This window comes from Polyodon spathula, chromosome 4, assembly GCF_017654505.1.
Source record: "Polyodon spathula isolate WHYD16114869_AA chromosome 4, ASM1765450v1, whole genome shotgun sequence".
In the NCBI taxonomy this organism is placed as follows: domain Eukaryota; kingdom Metazoa; phylum Chordata; class Actinopteri; order Acipenseriformes; family Polyodontidae; genus Polyodon; species Polyodon spathula.
In genome coordinates this window covers 52308845-52334183 of record NC_054537.1, presented here as the reverse complement: position 1 = coordinate 52334183, position 25339 = coordinate 52308845, and the positions used below count along the sequence as shown (strand labels likewise).

The window sequence follows — 25339 nt, the reverse complement described above, 5'->3', positions numbered from 1 at the left end:
GTATATTGTATTTAAAAAGTGAAAGTTGAATTTTTATCCCTGTGACTTCACGCACCATTTCCCTCCTTCCTCTGATTTTTTGTACAAATTTCCGCAACAAAATCCCAGTCTTACTTATCTGTTATTGAAATAGAAATCACAAATCAAACAAAAAATGTCACTCTCCTCAAACAAAAAGATCAAGGTTGGCTTGTCAGAAATATCGAGAGGAATTTACCATAAATTGGCCATTAATTTAATAGAAGTCAAATGTCTCAATCTAAAGTCTACTGTGAATACTGCCAGACAGACTTCTCTGTAAAACGTGGTGGGCGTCATGACTGTATCACTCACGTATGTACAAAGAAATACCAGCAATAAGTAGACTCCCAATTACTGTGTTTGTGCAAATGGGTTTTGAGGTTTAACTAGCTTTAAGAAATTAATTATTAGATACTGCACAGTGTTTTGTTAGTTGCAGAGTAGTAAAAATGTAAATAAAAAACTGTTAAGTCTTTCTTGAGGTGTTGTTATTTTTATAAGTTTTGAGGTTGAACATTTCAGTCCAGGTTGTATGTCACTTACTCTTCATTTCTAATATTTAAATCCAGAATAAATAGAATTCCAAATTTAAAAAAAAAATAATAAAATAAATCAGTGTTGAAGTATTTTTATTGGGGTTGTTCATTTCTAAATACCATGTGCAGGGATGAAACAATAGTAAATGTCCACGAAAAAAAGAAAAAATAACAAGTTATGTATTTTTTTCTCTGTGGGATATGGTCTGCAACACAAGGAAGCTACAGACTTTAAAAAAAGAGCAAGATTCTAGCAAAAATGAAAAAAATTACTAGCACACAGATGGAAGAAAAACTATCTTAATGAAATGGTCCTTATGTTAACATCTAATAGTTTCAAAACATAATACCTTTATTTAAGTCTGTCAAAATGGGACTGCAAGCTTTTTTGTCCTGATTTATTTACACAAGTATTTAAATGCACTTAGAAACAGTACATAATTACAAAATATGAAGCATCTATATTTCTTTCAATATATTTAAATTACTTGCTTTACACACATACTGTTAACTATTCTCAATTATTTTTCAAATAGTCTGCAAAATAAATAAATGATATTGTACTATACAACCTGTAAGTATGGAATAGAGCAGTATGGGCATGATGTTCTTTATCCATATTCCTTTTTTGTTGTTATTTCATTTATAACTTTACAAAAACACATTTCAATACCATTAACAACTTTGCCTGAGGTAGCCGTTTTTTCTGGTGGCATAATAGCCTATAACGTGTACACTTTAATGAACTTATTGAAATTATATACGATAATTGAGAGTGGAACAAAGGACAGTATAGGGAGGCAAAAAAAAGTATGTTATTAAAGTGACCTTGCTTGTTGACTGCTGATGTTTTTTAACTCCACCGGGGGCCGAGTACAGAAGGGCGTGTTTGTAGTTGTTCCTGCTTTCTTTGTTGTGCTTTTGCCACATTCGTACATCCTATGATACTGCATTTCCCCACTATATATATTTTTGGTAGTGAAAGTACACACTAGGGCTGTCAGTTAAGCCTCAAAATAGCAATCGATTAATTGGGCACACAAAATATAATCGTTCTAGTAAATATCGATGATTGTACCATACATTTTCAGTGCATTGATCTTCCCACGGCGTTATCATTTTAATATAATTGCAGTTCAGTAAAAGCTTATGCATAACAACTGAATGCATGGGGTAATTACGCCTGGGTAGTGTCAACAGAAAAAGAAAAAGAAAACACAACATTCGCAACAAGCCTAGCAAGTTTAACATACTACAGGAGTGTTGGTAAAATAAGTATTCCAAACAGATTACAGTACTTTGGCATGTAAGCTTTATAAACTAGACACAAGATTACGATTTTTGTTTTTATTATTATTATTTTTAATTAAGCGACAGCTGCATCATCATGCATGGCATTTTGTTAATACTGAACCACCTAACCTTGTGGAAATCCCAGGCTAAAATGACAACAACAACTACTACGACGAAGAAGAAGAAGAAGAAGAAGAAATTGATTTACATTACATAGCACAAAATGCATACCCCGCTAATAGCTAATAGGGATCCTCAGGGCTAGCCACACCAACAAATCTTCGGGCAAGTGCATGCACATTCATGCCCGAAAGTTTCACGACCAGTTGGTGAACTTCAGGAGATCTCAGGATCTCCCGTGAGTGTCGCCAACTACTCCTGACAGAGGACCATGTATTCCATCTGTACCATCAACGTCAACGGGTGTAAGGACCATTTCCACAGGTCCCAGGTAATCTCCTATTTGAAAAAGGGAGGTTACTCGATGTGCTTCCTACAGGAAACCCACTCGACTCCACAGGCTGAGGCCAACTGGCTGCTGGAGTGGGGGGGGGGGGTGTTGTTCTGCCACTTCGCCGCGACATCTTGTGGGGTGGCGACGCTCTTCTCTGGGTCCTTCTTTCCCAGGTCATCTGCTACACCACCAGATCTGGGACAGGGTCGCTACCGTTCACCTCTTGAAAGTGTATGCTCTATCCAAGGGTCCGGCAAGGGTCCAGTTTTTCTGCCGGATGTCCGATCACCTGAACACCATCGACGCCGACGACCTCGTGGTCCTCGGGGGGGGGATTTCAACTGCACCCTCGAGGCCGCGGACAGGGTAGGTCAAGAACCCTACCCGCTCTCGTCAGCAGCGCTGAGAGAGCTGATCACTCGGCTCTCTCTAGTGGACATCTGGCGGTGGCAACACCCGGACCTCTAGGCCTTCACCTACACCCGGGTGAGGGAGGGGCGAGTGTCTCAGTCCTGGATCGACAGGTTCTACGTCTCGCAGAACCACTCTCACTGCGTTCGCACTTCCGACATCAAGCCGGCGCCGTTAATGGACCACAACCTGGTGGCCGTGACGGTGTCCGTGGTGCCTGCTAGGCACGCCGCGGCTTACTGGAACTTTAACAACAGTCTGTTGGAGGATGAGCGCTTTGAGTGGTCCTTCCGGGACTTTTGGACGGCCTGGCGCGGCCTGGCATGGCAGGCAATCTCGCTTCCCCAGTTGGCGTCAGTGGCGGGGCGTGGGGAAAGCACAGATTAAGATCCTCTGTCAGGAGTACACGAGGGGCACGAGCAGGCGGAGGGACTCACAGATCGAGCGCCTGGAAAGGGAGTTGCTCGATCTGGAGAGCCGCCTGGCTCGCGGGGACCAAGTCGAGCAGAGCGCGTACGAGGAGAAGAAGAGCACCCTGCGGAACCTGCAGCTCCAGCGGTTCCGGGGAGGATTTGTGTGCTCGCGGGTCCAGTTCCTTCGGGAGATGGACCGCGGCACCCACTACTTCTACGTGTTGGAGAAAAAGAAGGGGGACCAGAAGAACATCACCTGCCTCCTGGCGGAGGACGGCTCCCTTCTGACGGATCCGGAGAGCGTGAACGAGAGGGCCAGGGCCTTCTACTCTGCCCTCTTCTCTTCAGATCCCGTCGACTCCGACGCATGCAGAGTTCTATGGGATGGGCTTCCCACGGTCGGCGAGGGCGTGCAGGATGAATTTGAGGGCCACCTGACTCTGGCCAAGCTCACCGACGCCCTCAGTCAGATGCCCTACAACATATCGCCGGGCATCGATGGGCTAACCGTGGAGTTCTACAAAAAGTTTTGGGACTTGCTGGGGCCCGCATTTGCGCGGGCCTTGGTCGAAGCCTACAAGACCGGGGAGATGTCCCTTTCAATGAGGCGGGCCTTAATCACACCCCTGCCCAAGAAAGGGGATCTGCGCTGCCTCAAGAACTGGCGCCAGGTCTCGCTGCTCTGCACGGCTACAAAATCGTGGCCAAGGCCGCCTCCCTGAGGCTCAAGTCCATGCTGGTAGACGTGATCCACCTCGACCAGTCCTACACAGTCTCGAACGGGTTGATCTTTGACAATATCTTCCTGGTTCAGGACCTCCTGCACTACTACAGGAGGACCGGTCGGTCGGTCGCCTTCCTCTCTCTGGATCAAGAGAAGGCGTTCGACCAGGTGGATCACGAGTATCTCTTCGGAACACTGTGAGTGTTCGGATTCGGGCCAGTTTGTGACCAGGGTCCAGAGGAAGCTGACAGACTTCTTCTGGGCCGGAAAGCACTGGGTCTCTGCGGCAGTTCTGAGCCTCCCTCTTACCGAGGCAGGGCAGGGGTTGGTGTGCATCAGGAGCCAGGTGCACACCTTCCGCCATCAGACCCTGCAGAGATACCTGTACGCAGACCCGGCCCCGCAGTGGTGCACTCTGGCGTCCCTCCTTTTGCGCCAGCTGCACGACCTAGGCTACGACCGGCAGCTCTTCTGGATCGACCTCCGGGGAATCAGTCTCCCTAAGCTGCTAGTCTTCTACCAGGACCTGCTCAGGACCCGGAGCATGGTCAACGTTGGCCGAGACGCCATGCCTCTCGAGGACCAAGGATTCCTTCTGGAGCCCCTGCTGCACCTAGATGCGCAGGCGTTGGGGTCCCCCTCGGTGCGGCACGCACTGATCTCGGCCAAGGTGACCAGAGTCAGGGATCTCCTGGATCGTGAGCGCTCGGCGTGGTTGATGCCCAAGTCGCTCGCAGCCAGGGCGGCTCGGGCGACCATCCGGACAGCCGGCTGAGCGATCTGGGAGTGCAAAGCAGCATTGCACCCAGACTCTGTCAGGTATCTCGAGGGAGTTCTCAGGACCGGCGAGCCATCTCCCCCATCTCCCCCATCCCCGGCTCTCTGGTCCTGCTGATCGAACCCAAGGCCCGAGCCCCCGCCCCCGGCCTCCCCTCAAGAACAACCTGAGCAGGATCTCGCAGTTCTTCTCGACCCCCTTGCGATCGGCGTTGAGGAGGACCCTGTTGATGGACCCTGATGATGCTCCACACCCTCCACTTCCCCGACCTCATCTCCCCCCGAGACACCGAGGCCCAGTACTACCCACTGGTCTCCAGGGGAGCCGGGAACCTGGGGTGGAGGGTCCTGCACGGAGAGATCCTGCGTGACTTTACCGACTCGGACACCGCTTGCCATTTTTGCAGGCAGTCCGAGTCGATATTTCACATTTATTTTTTTTGTGCCAGGCTGCAGCCGTTCTTCTTGCTGCTAAAGAACCTCCTGCTGCAGTTCTGGCTGCATTTCCCCCACCCTCCTCATATTTGGGTACCCTGTTCGTGGCTCCAGCAAGAAGAGAGACCTCCTCGTCAATCTGCCCTGGCTCTTGCTAAACTAGCCATTTCCAAGACCAGGAAGCGTAAGATGAGCGGGGAAGGTCGCTTTGACTGCGGGGCCATGTTCAGGGCCCTCGTCCGTTCCCGGGTTCAGTTGGAGCACGCCCACACGGAGTCTGCTGGCGACACGGCCGCCTTTGTCGACCAGTGGACTCTAGGGGGCGTGCTCTGAATCACCTCCCCTTTGGTTTTGAATATTTAATTTGCAGCCTTTTTCCACCGGATTTTGTTTAATTAGTTCGTCTTTTTTAGCACCCACAAGGGTGCTAATATGAATTTTCCTCCAGCTGTCTTTGGACAGCTGGTGTAGTCCCGTCAAACAGACCTTAAATAGGACTACTACTACTATGAAGAAGAAGAAGACGAAGAAGACGAAGAAGAAATTGATTTACACAGCACAAAGAGGTGATTGCAAGCAAGAAAGCTGCTTTGAGCAATAAACATTTGAGCTCAGCTGAATACAAGGGCTCAAATGGAGGCTTCATGAGTGCATCAAACGCCACGTACTACGTTAAGCCTCCAGTTATGAACAATATCCTTCATAAGTGGTCGAAGCCGCCAAGCTCCTTTTAAAAAATGGCCCCGCCAGTAAGTGAGCTCTTGGGGAAACAGAGTCAATCTTGACATGGCAAGCTGAAATAGCTGCCAGATAAACCTTTAAAGTTGAAGGGGATTTTCCTCGCCAAACATGTCTTGCAAAAATTGTAGTATAACTGCCATGTGGCAGGTCGTGGGGTCAGAACCCTGAGGCAGCTACCACTTCTGAAAGACGGGCCTCTCCTACCCATACTGGGAACATGTGGGCACTGCTCCTGCCATTTTGCAGGGTGTCAAAATTACCCTATTAGACCCAGACGGCTTAAATGCAGCCCTTCAGGGGCCAAATCCAGAGCTGCAGGTTATCTATCACCAGCGGGTCCCCGGCATCAGTTAAGGAGAACCACAGGGGACAGTGGATCGACTCCTGGGAGGCAAAGAGATCTATCTCTGCTCTCCTGAACCTCTCCCAAATGAGGCTCACCACCTCCGCCAGTTTATCATCCCGAGCAGGTGTACTACCCACAGTGACAGGAGGTTCTCGTGGGTCCAGAGCAAAAGCTTGCAGGCTACGCGATGGAGACTGGGAGACCCGAGGCCGCCCTGGTGGGTTATATGAACCACCGTGGTAGTGATGGCCATACGGACAAGTGCTTGCTCCCGGACTTACAGACTGAGGGTCAATGTGGCCCCCTCTCAAAATTTTAGGGAGACATTTTCTTCAGTGAGGGGGTCAATATGTTTAATTCAGAACCAACCACCATTTCTTCTTGTTGTTTTAAATATGCCAACAGAGTTTACTGACCTTTTGTTTCTGAACAAAAAATAAAACAGTAAAGCTGTAGATACAACCAAGGTGTCTACAATACTCATGTCAGTGATAATAGCGTGTCACAGTGATGCTGGTGTATCACTGAGGAGAGGATATTCATTGTACCAAATCACATTATAACAGGGGTTTTCAATCTTTTAAAGTTGTGTACCCCTTTCCAAAAACTTTAGTCCACCCCCATCTGAGAGTCAGAATAAAATGAGAACAGAAAAAAAGGTCTACAATAACATGATACAACAAAACACACAAGCCTTGGGATGTGTGATGGATACAATTATAAAGTTACAGTATTGTAATGGAAAATTATTAATTAATTTTTCGATAAAAATAGTACCTTAACAGGTTTCTAGAAATATCAACATCATTTTATTGTAATTACTAATTAATTAAGTACCTAGTATCAGTGTGATGGATATCCCTGCTTGTTACCACAAAAACCACTGATGATGGCAAGGAAACTGAAGAGAGCTTCAGTCGCAAGACATTTTGGGCGTTTTTAATTTCGTCGTGATCACCCTTTGCTAGTAATGTACTAGTACTGTGCCAACAGTCCATATTTTTTCACAGATTGAAAGCTAAAAATTCACATTCTCACACCAGACGTAATTGCTTGTCAAATTAGACTGCATGGCAATACTTCAGTTTCTGACTGGCCATACATTCTGTATAGTATTTAAGTTACAATAAACTTTTAATCTGGTCATTGAAAAAAATAAAAATATCGATTTGTAGGCATGAACGCACACAGGAAATAAAATTAGTTAAAGGCTAGTCATTTAGTTTAAAAAATGTTTTGTTTTTTTATCCCAAAGAGAAACTGCAGTAACCGTCCAACTGTTTATATGACATTTAAACAGGGCTTATTTAAAATGTACATATTAAATATGTAAATTAGTCCATGTGTACTGAACACTGTCTCACAACACATCAGTCTGGTGTTAGAGATTTAAATGTTGATTACATGACAAAAGTTTGCAATAGCTTGGCAAGTGGTACTAAATAAAATGCGTTGTCCACCATTTCAGAATTTTTCTTGCATACCCCCACAATTTTTGCTTTTTTTTCAACACACGATGTTGTTGATATGATAGCCGTGTATATCTGCTTCAGATACTGTATTTAATTTTTTTTCAAGGTTAAACGATGGCCCGTGTTACACAGAACACTAAAAATAAAAAAGTATACAATATATATTTTGTTGGTTTTGTGGATTTGATATATTTTAACATATTTTAATACTGCATATAATGATATGGCTTTGAAAATGTTCATGTTTTTCATGAACTGTTTTACATAATCATTTCCTTTATTCCGATTCCAGTGGTGTTTTCTCAATGCAAGACGTATTGTAGGCATATATACAGTGCTGAGGGTGTGAGCACATTCTACTGGACTGGAGAATAATGGCATGGGAGTTTAATTATGAAAACGCAAGTGTAAACAAACAAGTGAAAAAGATTAGCCTGTCGTCAGACATGTCATGTTAATACAAAATGCATTCATTTACTGCGTATTAGTATTGCGTTTTTTTTTTTTTTTTTTTTTTTTTACTGTACATTGCTTGTTTGCATAATGACTGGATCTTATCCCAGCCAGCTCGCACCTTCGGAGACAGCCTCCTATCTAGGAGTGTGCTTGGACTCTGGGCCCATGCTGTCCACTCTTGTCGGATAGAGTGCAGAGAATAGCTGCCTGTTAGAGCTGTTTAGCTCAACAGAGTGCTCCATGGTAATGACATTCCAGAACTTTTGGGCTTGAGGGCAGCGTCTTCTCAGACCCTACCGCGCATGCAACTGCACAAGCCTGGTTTCAATAGCAGGGTTTTGCAGCCAGCATTCAACCGAGACTGCCCGCTGACTGTGTTCTTCGCTATCCAAGGGCACTCTTGGTGCAAGCAGCCTGCCCATCTGCACCTTGCTGTAGCGTCACCAAAATAAAGGGAGGCCATCATCATGAATGCATCCAGCCTAGGCTATCCATATAACGGTTTGGAAGTATTCCATGCTCCTGCTGTCTCTTGAGAAAATCACACAGGACCGGGTAGGTGCAGGGGTTATTGTGGCATCCCAAACCATCAATCCTGCGGTTCTGGGTCCTGCCCCTGAACGGCAACATTTGAGCCATCCAGGGATTTCTGGCAAGGTTATTGACACCCTACAGAAGGTCAGAGCAGCGTCCACACATTCCCTGTATGGGTACAAGTGGGGAGTTTTCAGACAAGGTGCTTGCCTAAGGTCTTTAACCCCATGACCTGTCCCATGGCAGTTATACTGCAATTTATTTATATTTTGCAGGACCTGTTCAGCGGAATCCCCCTCTACATTTAAAGGTCTATTTGTCAGCTATTCAGTCTCCCCAGGAGATCAGCTTTCTGGCGGAGCAAATTATGGAGATTGTCCCTAGCTGGAGGCTTAACGTTGTGCTTGAAGCACTTATGAAGCCTCCCCTTGAGCCCTTGTATTCAGCTGAGCTGAAATATTTATCTTTGAAAGCGGCTTCCTTGCTTGCAATCGCATCTGTAAGTGGTTGGGTGAGATGCAAGCATTTTCGATTGCGAAAGCCTGCTTAATTTTTTTCAGAAGCCAGGACAAAGGTTACGCTTCGTACTAATCCTGCTTTTTTCCAGAACACTATCTTGGCATTCCATGTCAATCAGTCTGTGGATTTGGAGGCTTCTTCCACCTCCTTCAAGTATGATGGAAAGCTGCAGCTCCATATGCTCTGCCCAGTACAGGCCTTGGCATGCTGTGTTGACAGGATAAAAAGTTGGAGGCAGTCTGGACAATGTGTTGTCTGTTCTGGAACAATGTTCCATGATCAAGCCCTGTCTATGATCAAGCCCTGTCTAGGCAGAGGCTGTCCAAATGGATCACAGACACAGTAAAGACTACCTATGACCTGGCCAATTTGTCCCCTCCATTAAAACTCACTGCTCATTCCTTACAGGGGTATTGCAATTTTGTGGGTTTTATTCCAGGGTGCATTTGTCAGTGACATTTGCAATGAATATTGTAAATCCACAAAACCATGGTTTTGGAACAAGAGTGCAAAGGACGGCCTCAAGCTTGACCCTTACAGTATAAACATTAGGGGAGAGTTCTCCCTCAATTTTTACTGGGATTCCGAATGGTAACGCACAAGGCAGACTTGGTTTAGCTTTGTATTTAATCTTTTAATCTGAATTTAAACTTTCAAAACAGTTTTTAGCACCCATTTTCAAAACGATCTGCACCCGTCAAGGATGCTGGGTTCAGGATCAAAGGTTTCAGTGGTCATCTTACACATGAATATGTATCAGGGCAGAAAGGCGTGAGGCTAACAGACGGGATTAATATTTGTTTTTTAATTTGTTGACCTTTGGCAGCGTCAGAGATAACAATAGTTTATAAATTTTTAACCCTTTGCAGTCCATTTATTCAGCGCTCGTCAGGTCCAATTTATTTTCACACAAGCACGCGCTGTTTAAAATGCAAAGAAATATATATATATATATATATATATATAATATATATATATATATATATATATATATTATATATATATATATTATATATATATATATAATATAGTATATTATAGTATGTATATATAATATTTCACACCTCTTTATAGTCGTGCATACTGATAAATCCTCTCCCGATTACTCATTTTAACTCCTCAGTAATGCGATCCAAGTCATTTTATTACTACAAAATCTCAAAAAGCTGTGCAAATGTCTGTGATATTCTTTGAGTGCTGGATACAGAAGCAGCTACCTCCTTTGTTTATGTCCTTTCATCTCTGGCACAGCTGCTATTGCTCACACGCCCCCCCTCCCTCTTTTTTTTTTATTCAGTTTCATTCGGCCATTGAATGGTTTTCTCTGCTTTTCCTAGAGAAAAAACGACTAGAGACCTGTGCTTTACATCTTTTCGATGATGTCAGACAGAGTCCGACATTGGACTGGAAAGGGCTAATGTTTGCAGAAGCCAGGGCGAAAGTTACACGTCTCACTAATCCTGCTTTTTTGCTGCAAAACCATCTTGGCTTTCCACATCAATCAGACGGTGGAACTAGAGACTTTTCATCCGCCTCCTTTCCGGTCTGATAGAGAATAGCAGCTTCATATGCTTTGCCCGGTGCAGAGACAGTCTGTCAGTTTTTTGTCCCATGGGAAAGCTCTGTCTAAACAGATGCTGTCAAGATGGATTACATACACAGTTAAGACTACTTATGACTGAACCAATGTGCTCCCTCCAGAGAAGCTCACTGCCCATTCTACCAGGGGCATGGCTACTTCGTGGGCTTTGTTCCAGGGCGAATCTTTCAGGGACATTTGCGATGCAGCAGTGTGGGTTACTCCCCATACTTCTACGCGGTTCTATCAGTCGTGGATCCACAAAATCCTGGTTTTAGAACAAGTGTTAAAGGCGGCCTTGAGCTCGACCCTTGCAGCATCAACATAGAGGGGAGTTTTCCCTCCGTTTTGTAGCCATGTCTCTTGTACTGGGTTCCTCATGGTAACGTGCAAGGTGGCCTTGGCTGAGCCTTGTAGCATTCCAGTTGGCCTGCAATATTGCCTTTAGATAGATAGCTTTGGTATTTCTACCATGAGGTAATGGTTACATTTCTACTTGATAGGGAACGTTGGGTTATTATCATAACCCTGTTTCCCTGAAATAGAAATAAAACCATTAACCTTCAAGTTCGCTGCGTTCATGAGTGCAGCAGTCTTGGAAGGAAAAACGATGACAATACTTAAGTATGTCTATGCCCTTGGGGATGGGCACTTCTACGTCACAATCACAGTGCAGCTTTGATAGCTCTATTGAGGTTTGACAGTAATGGTTAAATTTCTATTTCAGGGAACCAGGGTTATGATAATAGTGTTTTTGTTTTTTTTTAATCTATTTGTTTTATTTATTTATTTATTTAATTAATCCTGTCCTTCAACAGTGCCGATAGTCAATGTATCATCAATGATCATTTCTCTGTAGGTAGGTGGATACATGCTTGTGTCGTAGGTGGTGGTTGTTTTCCGTGTGAATTTTACTTTGTCAGACAGACATTTCTGAAAAGCTTATTGGCTGCAATCTCATTCATGTTCCGTTTGGTATTGGCTTGCTTATTACTATTAACCACAGCAGTTTAAGTCTAAATAATTTTACCGTGACCACTGGTAATACCACATTGTATGAGAGATATATATTTTTTTGTAAAATAGCCTATTGTATTAATTAAATTGAATAATTAAATATAGCTTTAATACATACAATGGTGCATTCCAACCACCTCTGTTAAGCACAGCTACAGTATTGGTATCACCCTGCACGTTTAAGAAACCTGTTTTTTTTTTTTTTTCTGTCAGGAGCTTGAGTAATTTAGAGCCATAAAAGTGAATGATTTATTTAATATTTCTGGTAATGCGTTGGGCTGCTGCGGCAGGTTTAGTGTGGTTAATGGGTCTGTCTGCTCAGACCATTTTATATTTGTTGCAATACAAGATTATACAATCAGTAATCTCTAAACGATTAACCATTTTCTAATCAATTACAGATGCCCATACCTAGTACCAAGCCATTAGTAAAGGAATTTGGCATGGCAACTGCACTGTTTAGTTAATAAAAGATTACAATTTGAATTAAATAAAGCATTTTTTCTACGTAAAAAGGTACAATTTAATTTGAAAGACCACTCAAAACAATTGTCCCCAGGACATTTAAATAAATAAATAAATACATACATACACACTTATTTTTATTTCTTATTTTCACAGGTTGTAAAATTCGATAGGCATGACAAACTGAATTTTTTATTGCAGCTTTGTTTACTGCAAATTTAGAAGAAAAAGTACAGGGTAGAGCCCTCTATACCATTAAATTCTGAAATGCACAAATTTATTTGTTTTTCTATTTGAAATACACTAAGATTTACAGCAGTTAATAAAGGCATCTTTAACAGTTAGCATTTCTCGTTAAATACATCTTCCTTTTGAGGTGCAGTGGTTTAAAGTTGATGGGTGTGTTCTCTTCTATCTTGTTGACGTAGAATGTTATGTTTTCTTTCTTAACAGTAAATATTTGTGTTTTGTTGCAGTTGATCTCCTGATGAAACGCTGGTAAAGATTTGGAGTAAAATTTCTGCAGGACTTTGGTGGTTCCACAGGATCAAGTTTGAGTCATTCGATACCAGCAATGATTGTATTTACTTTGTTACATCAGAGTTTTAAACTATTTTGAATAGGATGATCTGCTGTCAAGTTCTAATGTAAACTGCTTCCAAATTAGCTTTTTTTGTGAAGTTTGCCTTTTCTATCTGCTTACTGTGTTTTTATATTTGTTGGTTGTAAACTCCATTATTACCTAGCGTGATTTTTTTGTAATCTTGTTTTTACATAGTTTGGATGTGAATAAAATTGTTGTTTATTTTTTTTGTTATAACAGAATATTTAAATCCAGGAAAGGTGGTACAGCTAGCATCCTGGCTCATTCTGAGAATGGGGATGATGTTGCTGTAAGTTCACCGATTTACAAAATGTGTACTATGCTCAAGATCAACGTTTCTTAAATGTGGCCACCAGCAAGATTTTGTGCAGCCACAGCAGCCCCCCAGAAACTCCTCTCTTAATCAACCTTTACCTGAGTCAACACCTCTCCATATTGATTGGCCAAGCTTTCATTCCAATCAGATTTCATCTTGGCATGCATCACAAATCTCTGCCCATTTTGTTTGTGTCAGTGCTTATTTGTTGCTCAACAAGAGAAGACTAGTAGTGTGATGTGAAAACAGTGGTGTATATATAGTAATAATTTTTTCTTTAGTGCAGAGAAACAAATCTAAATATTTGAACAAACCTTGCTGCACATTTTAACTCGGGCAAAAATCTCATCTGTCTGTGTCTGTCAAACTCCATAATTGAACCTGGGGACATACTGATGGTTCACCATAAACAAAGTGATGAAAACTGTGACCACCTCTGACACAGTGCAGCTCAAAAAGCCGATTTAAAAATGAGTGGTACTTTTATTCCAACATGCAAAAACTCTATGTAAACAACACTTACAATGCAAGAATCATACAGCACATACCTTAACTGTTTCTGAACAACAAAATATCAACTACATGGAAAGTTAAGCACCTAAGGAATTCCCTCCCAACTTTAAAGTCATACATTTGGCAGGTTAAGCAAAAAAGGCACAATACTGTGAATGTCTCGGCAGAATAGGTTACAAAGTTCATGTACTGTGCAGTTATTAAGTCTGATCACATTGTCATTATTATTACTAATTCGTCATTTAGCAGACACTTTTATCCAAAGCGGCATGCAGAGAGAAGGATGTGAATTATGCATCAACAACTGCTGCTGCAGAGTCATTTACAATAGAATCTCGGTTTTACATCTCACCCGAAGGACGGGGAGCACAAGGTTAAGTGACTTGCTCAGGGTCACACACATTTAGTCACTGGCTGAGCAGAGATTTAAACAAAGGACCTCCTCGTATCAAGCCCTTTTCTTCCCACTGGACCACCAAGCCTTCTACATCATATTCTATGACCCGAAGAATACGGTGATCTTTGACTGACTTAGAGATGCACAGCTAACTGCTGCTGAGGATAACTTCCTCTGATCCATCTAGAGCACTAAAAGTATGCTCTGTGTTGAATTGGTAAGAAAAGAATCCACATTAACGGCACTCACATTTTTAACAATTTCAACACTTGTTTATCTGTTAAATCAGAAATTGAATATGAAATGTAATCCTTCGATACCGTCTAACCTGAATAGATATTCCAGAGTTGCACATAGTGCCAGTGACACAGTTGCACCCCGTCCCCAAGGGCATAAAAGAGACTTCACACTCAAAACATCATCATTTTTGCCTTTCACCAACCTGACAGAGCTCTACGAACAGATAAAATGACAGTGTTATATCTGATTGTATTATTAGTGTTCACGTGTTTATCACTTAATGTGAATTGTTGTTTTTATGTATTTTAGTAAAAATTATTTCACGTATTGTGCAATCAGCCATGGTTGTTCAGTAGTCCCTCAGCGGCCTAGTGCTCTGCGTGAACCCAGCAGCTCCACTGCCCCTTCCCCTGGATCAAACGCCTTAAGCCAGCTACTGGTGCTCTCTCATAAGCTGCTAACTTCGGTTGAAGCATAAAATAAAATTGTTCATTATAAAAATATATTCAAATATCAGTAATTGATTGATTTACTGTTTTGTGTTTTTTTTTTGTTTTTTTTTTTTTAAAGAAATACTAACGCAGTTACTGGGCTCAGCTGTAGTGTGTTGAACAGGGACGCGCATGCTGGGTCAAGCTGCTTTCAGCTTTTCCCACAGTGTCTCTGTACCACATTAAGATCTGCTTGCAGATTTAGTGTGAAGACTGTTAGGGCTCTAGCAGTAGACTTTCCTTAGGTTTCGATCTGTGGTTAGCCAAAAAGCGTTATAGGTGGGCATCCCTATATCGTTCCACACAACAGAAGGGGTGACTATTTATGCCCATATTATCCAATTATATTTGCATTTTCCTTCCCAATTGCTTTGTTTAAAATGTAGTCACTAGGACATGCTGCCAGTATTACAGAATTTCCGTTTTAATTATTTCTTAAAATTATAAATTCTCAGCTGTGCATGTTCTCTTTTACCACACATTTTCCAGGATGTATAAACATTTTTTGGTGACCTTAATGTTATCATAAGGCTGCTAAATTGTGGTCATGTAACTGGTTTTTGGGTTAAGAACAAAGTTAAAACTGACTGAATAGGTACCAATGGCTTCACATTCTTAAGGAATTTCAAGCATAAATGGATGGTGAATTTTGTACAAGGTTTTAATACATTGCTCTTAACAGATCATACTGGGAAAACTTCACAAAAGGTGAAACACATTTTCAATTATTTAAAATGTTTACACACTTGGTAAAAGTATAAAATACAAAATGTTACTGAAATAAAAGTACATCTTTTTAGGAAGTTAGTGTCATCATGAATAATGTAAAATTGTTGCTACCAATGTTGTACACCAATGCAGCATATTTTGAGGAAACAGTACAAGATTGCCATGTTGGTGTTGTCCCCATACTCTTCACCTTGGACTACCATGTTTTACAGCTGGAAGGAGGACATGCCAGGTTGTTTCTCTAGTTCTGTACAAATCAGGTTGGGTTAAACTTCAGCTTTAACCAAAAGACCAAACTGTTCCCTGTTTTAATTTCACAGAATAGAAAGACATTATCGAACATTGCAATATATCTTGTTAACCTTTATGGTGAGTTTACACTAGGCAATTACTGCTATCAATTAAGTACCAGCAATTTTTCTAATCTACACCTGTCAATTTATTGCTGGCAATTTCATGGCAATTCAGTGATTCAACTGGAAACAGCGATGAGGACTTTAAATAATGGGCTACAGTATGCATACCAGAACATTCTGTACACATATGAAGACATATTCAACATTTATGTTGGGTACTTAACTAAATATATGGTTTAAAAATGGCCACATTTTTTTGTATCTACTTTTATCGGGGGTATAGATTAACTCAGCACTGAAATGGGGCAGCTGTCAAAATAATCGACGGCGTTCAAAGTATTATTTGTTTTCTCTATGCAACATTTGCAATAACATTATTGAACATAATCAGTAAATAAAAATAAAATTAGAAAACAAAAAGTAAAATGATTAACTAGCTAATTAAAATGTCAACGACTAATAAAAAGCTAGAAAATAATTGTGCTTCTTATGGTTGTGTTAAATTTTAAGGCAAGCTGAGAATATAGCATAAGCATAGGTTGTTGTTTTTTTTTAATATATAAAAAGGACTACCCCAAAAGACATAATTAACTTTAAAAAAAAAAAAAAAAAAAAAAACCCTCACTATATTACACTAGGCAATTCAGTAGCAATTCTTGCCTGCAATTGCTAGCAATAATTGCATGGTGTAAACCCACCCTTAGAGAATACGACATTCCAGAAGACAACATATAACTTAAAACAATAACTATGCATAATAAAGAAACGCACAATATAAAGACTTGTATGAGTAAATGGCATGGTGAAAAGCGCATTTGTAACATTGACCTGCAGTAACAGGATAATGTTTGTTTGGTGTCACTACGGAGATCAACATTTTCTCAGCCTATAAAATACAAATTTTAGAGTCATCAGAAACAGGGGGAGCAAAAATGTAGTGTTATACATAATGTTGTAATGCACAGTTTATCATCAATATTTCTGGACTTTGGGGAAGTTCTACTCAGGAGACCTGAAATAACTGAGGACAAGACATATTCATTTATTTTTCTACGAGATAAATAGAAAATAACTGTCTAATGTGAAGATCCAAACCAAAGCACATTTGCTGATGCCGTCTACCATGTGGTCCAGTGCTTCTCAGGAAGTATGTCCTAGCTGTGACTAAAAGCATACACTGGGCCATGTCAAAAAGATGTATTACACAAAAGACTCGCTGTTTGAATGCAACTTGTTAAGTACATGGTGCTAAATAATTCCAGTAACCCTATTACATATTGCTATCACTTCAATGATGTCAGTTTCCTATGTGAAAAATGCACACATTATGGTAAATTTGATTTTTTTAATGGTCATTTATTTGAAGCCTTTAAAGAATATAATGCCGTACTTCCGGTCAGCTTTCTAAACTTTAGTCGAAGAAATTAAGTAATTGGTACTCAAATGTGAGCCAATTTGTCTAGTTTCTGGAAGTTTGACTTATTTTAAAGAAAATAAATGGCACATGTAAATAGATTTCACCACGTCACGGCACATGTAGGCCTACATGCTATCTTTAACAACCTCGGCATTTGATTCTAGACTATTTCAAGACCGGTGAAGGGGCAAAGTTATTTTACAAAAATATATTTGTTTGTTAGTTTTAAAAAGGTATTCCTGAATGCAGTCATCATTTGTGTGATGTAGATAGTTCCTATGTTGTGTGTAGGGTGTCCCTTATTGTACAAGTATGACCTTGTGTTTTCTACGACTTGTCTTTTACCCTGTAATTTAGTCCTACAGCCACAAGATGTCGATGTAGCCGCCACAGTAAGCCATGCAATGAGAAATCATGAAACAATAATCTCATTACGTTACTTTACCATTTAAATTGCTCATCCCATTCCTACAAAGTGCGTATTAGCAGATTAATAAACAGACTGCTGCACATGGCTATTGACATTTATTTAACCTTAAATCCCTCTGAATATTTTTTTAATAATTTTAAAAGGAATTTTTTCACTGTTACTTCAGAGAAGTGATACATACAGTGTAAATAAATTATTCATAGGTTTTCATTATCAGTACGTTTTTTGTAAAAATAAAAACAAAAATCTTCATATTTGGATCTCACTGGGCACAAATATATATTTATTGAACTAAAAGACTGCGTTTTTCTTTTAATGGATTTCCCATTTTTGGCAGCAATTCCTGAACAGTATAGTTATTACAACCATTTACTGTAGTCTGGGCATTTGACAGATTCTTTACCATATGTAAGTTGTGTATTTTTTTCTTAGTTTTTTTGAATATAATGTAAAAAAACAAAACAAAAAAACAAAACAAAGTTGTTCACAAGAAGTGTTACTCTCAGTTACTGTGCATTATATTTTGCTGTTAAACTTAACCAACTGACGATGCTTAACTCGGTCTTCTTTCATGGACTGAAGTTGCTCTGTAAATGTGTCCAGTGAAGAAACACTTATTTCAGAATCTACAGAATTGGGAACAACTAACATATATATTTTAGCCTTTCTTGCTAAATTGGGAAATAGTTCTACATTTCTCCAAAATCCAGTCAAAGAAATTCCACTACTGTCTTCTTTTGCATATAGTTGAGATCCCTCCATTTCTTTTTTTACAGTAACCTCAAACCCTGGAATACAGTCTAACAGGAGAGGTTCTTTATCTAAACTGCAAACATGTTGTGGGTTTAAAATCCTTGCTGCCTTTAAAAACTTGAGCTGGTTAAATAAAACATGGTTTTATTCTGCATTGATAAAGGTTGTAGTAACTTATCCATTTTTCACAACACACTGTTTATTCTGCCACCTGTGATGTGCAACTCTTATGCCAGTGCTCGGTATGTATTTATTAATTCTGAAACTTTATATATTTGATGAATTCTAAAGTTACATATTTCAGAATAAGTTATACTCATCAGTGTGCAGCACACCAGGTGGATATTGTTGTGTGTGACCTCTCAAAGAAATGTTTTTTGACTTTGCTGGTGCATCTCTGTGTTCTAAAAAAGCAAACACATGTAATCAGGGGGTGTTTTCTAATTAGCCAGAATGTATGGGTTGATTACTTAATTATTCTTTAAATCAGTTTAGCTGGAGTGGCTACATGGACATCTTGTGATTTAGGACTGAATTGCAGGTTAATCATTTTCTAATCCTCTCGTGACTTACACAGGGCCCTATGTAAGACACGTTATTTTGCACAGTTTAAGCAGCCAGAACTATACATGATGACACCTCTAATACAAGGAGACATGCTACATACAGCATTCTAATTTATATTATAAATGCAATGAAAAAATACCATTAAAAATCAAATATGCATTTAACACTATGTGCCTCTTTCATATAGGAGAACATGAGATCTAGTAAGAGATGGTGGAATTATTTTGTAAGGGGCCGCCCAAACTTTATCGACATTTTCTGAAAGCGTACAAAGTGTTTGCTCGAAGGGAGGTCCGGTCAAGGGCCGTGTACAGTGTTTGATCAAAATATTATGTATTTTTTAAAATATAAAATCTTGAAATAGTCACATACCTTTCTGCAAACACACTATAGTAAGGCGGTCAAATGAAATTTTAGATTTCAGCAAACAAAATCCAAAATAGATTACATTTAGTTTTTACCAAACTTATAAAATATATCTGAAATCAAAATGTTTCAATTCTGCAAAATGTAGTTTTAACACACTGTTTTCTACCAAGCGGACATTTTGGATTAGAGTAATTCCCTCAGCTGATTTTCAACCTTCATAAATTTAAAAAATTGAAATATGTATACACAAATATAAATACTTTACCAATAAAAAAAAAATCTAAGTAGATGGTTGTTTTAAATTAAAAGGCCAAATCTTTAAGTGTACAAGCAAGCCTCCCAAAAACACACTTCTCACTGTAGGCATACTGGCAAGGGTGGCATGTCAGTTACAGCAGTTGTGCCAGTGCACCACGTCTGTACGCAGATAAAGTGTATGTGTCACCTTTAAAAGGCATGAATTTGGTTTATTATATATCAAAACACAAATTATTATTTAAAATGTGATGTATTAGTCTATTAAGAAAATATTATCCCTGTGCTGCAATAGTTTTTATAATATATTTGAGGTTAAAAAGCCCCTCTGCCCTCCCTTTTGAACTAACTATGCCGGAAAGATTACAATCCAATTTGACACCAATATTGGTTTTAAATTTAAACAGTAAATACAAGTTGTGGGACTTGCCCCCTGTGAAAAGTTATAAAAATGACCTTAAAATGACGTGAGTGCCGCTCTCTGCAGACGGATTCCCAAGAAAACCATGTAAAGCCAAGTAGTACTGGACAGCGATCAATAGTATTCTTTTTAGTATAGTATTCTTAATAGTATATCTTTTTTTCTTTTTGTTTTTTTTAGAAACAGAAAAATAAATGGTTTACAGCTTGTTAATTCTCTGAGCTAATTCAATTACAGATTACGATCCTCTTGCGAGCCATAGAGAAAAAAAGATTAATAAAACTTTGGTGCTCAAATTCTGCAATGTTTGTTCGTATGCAATATAGGATACAGTAAACCAGGCAAAAGAGTCTATTTGCCCATTCACTATAACTACGTTTAGAAAATCTATGGTTCGCTTCTGATGTATGCTTTTGGAGGAGGTATTGAAAAAGAGCATACCATGTACACTTGCTGTAGCTGATGATAATTTTGGACGACCCCTTAGTACTTTAATAAATTTAAGTGTTTCTACTGTAATAGGATCCCCACATGTAAAGTGATCAACCTTCACGTCAATTCTAAATCTTTTTTTTTTCTCAAAATAGGTTGCTTAGTTCACTGTCAACTGATTTGAAACTTTATCACTACAATTACAACTACTACCAAGAATAATAAAACAAAAATTGTATAATTAATTACTAGAGTTTTGCATAATATTCAATTGTTTAAAATGTCCCCAAACAATCTTGAGACATATCGACAACCCATTCTAATAGTAGTTGCAGTCAATAGCATCATGATCTTTAAAACTGATGATCATAACTCGTCTACCTGTCCTGGTGGCCTGTAGATGTGTTGATGTTATGGTATTACAAGGCTGCTATCTTACTTGCTTCTCTTATTCCACTCAGATAGGCACCTGTAACAGTTTGGGGGAAGTGTCTGTTGGTAGCCTACAACAAATAAAAAGAATGAACCAAAAGTCTGTATGCAATACATCATGTAGAGCTTCCATCTAAATTTAAATCACAAGCAAGCAGTCAGTAGGATCATACAGCTTTCTGTGCACATTTAAAAGGCCTGTCTCGTTTCCCTGCAGGTTCACAACTTTGGAACAATCACATAACCAGTTCCAATGCGTATCATGTTTTTTTTTACAAATAGCAAATATAAAAATATTATGAGCTAAAAGTTTAAAAAAAACTATAAGTTAAGCAAAGACATTGGGCCATTTAAAATGGTACACTACACCTACCAGTCATCAATATTACACTAATTCTTTGTTTCATTTAGAATCACTTGGTGAAATTTGCTTTAAAATGTAAAAAAAAGGAGCTGCTTCAGCATTTGCTTGTAAATGTCCTTGTGCTTTATGAACTCAACACTATTGTTAAAACATTCCAGTGGGCAGCTACTGTTGGGGCAATTAACAGGCAATTTTGAATGCAGATTAGACGAGGGGTTCTTGTAGTACAGGGAAAACATCAGTATGTGGCTTACCTCCCCAGCAAAGAACACTTTGCCTTGAACGTCTTCAGCTATAATGTCATATGCTTCTCCACTTCCCCCAGTCTTCACAAAGCTATAAGCCATCTGTGACCAAATGTCTTTGCTCCATCGAGTTACAAAGTATTTCATTAATTCTGGAACTTCCTGAAAGTGAGGGGAGGGGGAGTTACACTAAATGCTACTTTGTTTACAAGCAGTGAAATCAAAATGTATTATTACATCCATTACATATCAGGTCAATTATTAATTTCAGTAACTAGTTTAACGAGGATATTCATACATTATCTTTAGAAAGTCCCCACACACAAGCCTAACAAGTCAATCATATCACTAAAAATGGTGTTTAGTTTTTTGTACCATTTCAGCCATCAAAATCAAACATCTCAGTTTACTGAAAATCAGTTCATACCTCTATCTCTCTACTCAACTTCACTCTGTCAGTTCACATTTTATGCAACCACATTTGTCACAGTGAAAACTCAATTCAATTGAAAAAAAAAAAAAAAAAAACATCTTAGTTACACTACAGTATATTTAAACTTATGAAAGTGCATTACCTGTTCTTTAAAGAGTTCTCGAAGGACATTCATGCACATGTCTACAACTTGCTTATCCTCCAGATCTTTGATAAATGAAACTGCATCACCAGTGATCACAGACATCAGCACACTCTGCTTTCCCTGCGCATTGGTAAAAGGTGGTAACACATTTGGCAAATTTGCAGATAACGTGTAAACAGTTACTTCATCACTCAGAGGGTTACATATGTCTTAAAGCTGCAGGGTGCAGCAATCGTATTCAGTTTGGATTTACTATAACTACGGGAACAAAAGATGCCTCCATGAAGGAGACCTACCGTTATTTTACTGTGACCCATATTAGGAATGATACTTTAAATTACCAAAAGCAGATTATAAATAATACAGTTTCTTAACAGATTTCTTACAACTCAGGAAGCAATACATTACATTTAAAATGTGAATAATAGTTTTTACCCCAACATTTTACGCAGGTGTTATTAAAAATAGAAGATAAAAGATAAAAACAGAAATGGAAAATAAAAATCTTAAACTGTTAGGAATGTGTAATGTCTCGTATGGGACACTACACCTTTCAAAATGTATATTGTAGAAATTCATTCACTACTGTAAAACCTCAGTCTGACCTCCCTATTCAAGTCAAGCAGACAATTGTTTTGGTCAGAAACACACACCTACTATAAATGTTGTCAAAAGGCAATGTACTCACTTGTGGATCCATGTCATAAAACACACCGAAAAGCCCTCGTTTGTCAGAGCTGGGTGGAATATGACCGAAGAAATCTGCACCCTGTATTTTGCCATCCCAAAATCTGTATGGGAACTGCAAGGCAATCTTTAACGAAGAAAGACATATAAAAAGTTTAGGCATGGTTACAAAATCAGTCTAGACTAACAGCCTTTTCACACTTGCACACCCGAGCCGAGCTGAGCCCTCACGGTACAGCTAGTTTCACACTTGTCATTTTGTCGAGCCGAGCCGGAACCGTGAAACTCTGGCCTTGCAAGATATCTGGTACTGGCTCGGCGGGGTTAACACGTACTGTCCGAAACAATAAAGTCTAATAAAAGATTTCAAAGGAATGGAGAAATACGGGACTAAACCACAGCGCGAAACAGTGTTGTGAAAAAATTAAAATAAATAAAACAGGATTACAAAAAAAAAAAAAAAAAAGTTCATAACAATAAAGCCGGGGTAAGATAGCAAAAAAAGTAAACATTATGATTTAATGGATGCAATCCTTGGTAACAGACCTGCAACGGCCAGCGCCGGTATGTTGAATTCGGCGACTTATCTTCTGGAATCGATGTGCAGTCCCACACGGAACGAAGCAGAGTTTACACATTAACTTTCTTTAAATTTTGCCACTTTTATTAATTTTTTTATTTAAGTATTTCTCCTTTAAATTGTTTAACACTGACAGGTATCATTCAAAACAGAGACAAAAAAAAAAAATCTTACTGGGCGTTAACTGCAAGATCTACTGCTGTTGTATTCCATATATTTTTTCTAATGAATAAAGTGATCCGTAATTGCGCTTGTTATTTTGTGGTTCCTTTATAAACCAGTCCTTAACAGAAATAAAAAAAAATAATACTTAAGATACATATATTTGAAATGTGCAAAGTATCTGAAAATCACATTCAATATGGTCATTTTTAAAAGAAATATTACATATTATCATTGCATGTATAAAAACAAGTGGTAAAGAAAAATCTTAAAATACATTACGTTTAGATTTAGTTTTTAATAGGCCTACTTTTAATCAATTTTTCTGACATGTTTACTGAAATTTTTCAAATACTATCTGTAACATTTTAAAGATATTATTAGTAATAGTAGTTAATGTAACTTTAATAATATGAAATAATTTTATTTGGTTTGTATTTGCATTGCATAAAAACAAATACAAACATGAAGGTTTTTTTTTTTTTTTTCCCCACTGTTTCACGCTGCGCAGTGCTTAATTTGTGCCAGGGATTGCGGGGCACAGCCCCGGAACCTCTGGGCATGCAGACTCATAGTCCCAGTACTTCTACTTACAAATTTCATAAAGTGCTTTCTTTATAAATTCTCAACACAGTTGTAGCAAGTCTGCAAGTTCTTCTGTGCGCTAAAGAGAGACAGGCCGCTGCCACGTTTGTAGCCTACTTTAAATTACTTCACGATTTCAGCTTGAGTGCCTTTAACTAAAATGACACTGGCTGCAACTCTATTGACGTGTTTTTTTTTTTTTTTTTTTTTGTTCATTTGGTTTTTTTTTTTATACACAAATAAGCTGACTTATTTGAAAAACGTCATGAACGATACAAGTAACTTCTTACACTACTTGGCTTGATTAAATGAGTAGTACACATCAAAAAATGAAAACTGAACATTAAATTTCAACAAAGAACAACGACAGTTTTAATGATATATATATATATATATATATATATATATATATATATATATATATATATATATATATATATATATATATATATATATATATATATATATATATATATTGTAGCCTACTTCAATAGGATCATTAGCCTACTATATTATATTTAAACCAAAACAACAAAAAATAATAGTTTCTGGTTCTCTCTTACCTTTTTCAATGAATATAATTTAATGAATAGAGAATAAAAACATACCAAGATAACAACTACCTAGCCTAAGTTTAATTAATCGTTTTTGTAATCTGCCAGCGGCTTCTGTTGCGTACACATCACTTATAATAGTGCAGACTGTGGGTCAAACCAATGTTTGTGTTGGGGTGCGTATTTTTTAAATTTTTTTATCTATTTATTTTAAATCAATATCACCCTGTTGGAGTCCTCTGAATGCCTTTTGAATGCCTTTAATTAATTAATTAATTAAAACCATTTAAATGCAAAACTATAACAAAACATGTATAAAGGCTTTTTTTTTTATTTATTATTTGTCCTGCGGTTGACTTTAATTTTTCTGCAAGCACTACTGCTTTGTAGATGATGTAGAATACTTGAATGTAAACATCTAAAACTAGTACGTGCAATACTCTTTCAAATAAACGTGTTATGACTTTGAATGTGCGGTTCTTAGGGCGGTATTATTGTCATTGCTTACGGCACCACGTTCTTCACAAATTAAGCACTGGCTCTGCGGTTTAGTCCCATACTTCTCAATATGGGTGAAATATTTTGGTAGACTATCATTTCGGACAGTACGACCTCGGGAACCATTCTCAAAACAAATCTACAACACTCCTCTGTGTGCCTGTGTCCACC

The 25339-nt window shown here is 39.0% G+C and overlaps 1 protein-coding gene across 2 annotated transcripts in view; it reads right to left on the bottom strand.

Moving 5' to 3' along the window:
• Positions 1-25339, bottom strand: part of LOC121314624 (lysine-specific histone demethylase 1B) — a 62067-nt gene that overhangs the window by 4612 nt on the left and 32116 nt on the right. Inside the window, exons 18-21 of one of the 2 annotated variants that reach the window (XM_041248075.1) lie at positions 22791-22916; positions 22100-22222; positions 21534-21686; positions 20865-20986 (exon numbers count right to left, since the gene is read on the bottom strand). In XM_041248075.1, coding sequence (XP_041104009.1) covers positions 20903-20986; positions 21534-21686; positions 22100-22222; positions 22791-22916 — 486 coding nt within the window. In that variant the 3' untranslated portion in view covers positions 20865-20902. Of the gene's footprint in view, positions 1-12342; positions 20987-21533; positions 21687-22099; positions 22223-22790; positions 22917-25339 lie in introns of those variants that run through there. The other variant, XM_041248074.1, reaches the window with a different exon arrangement.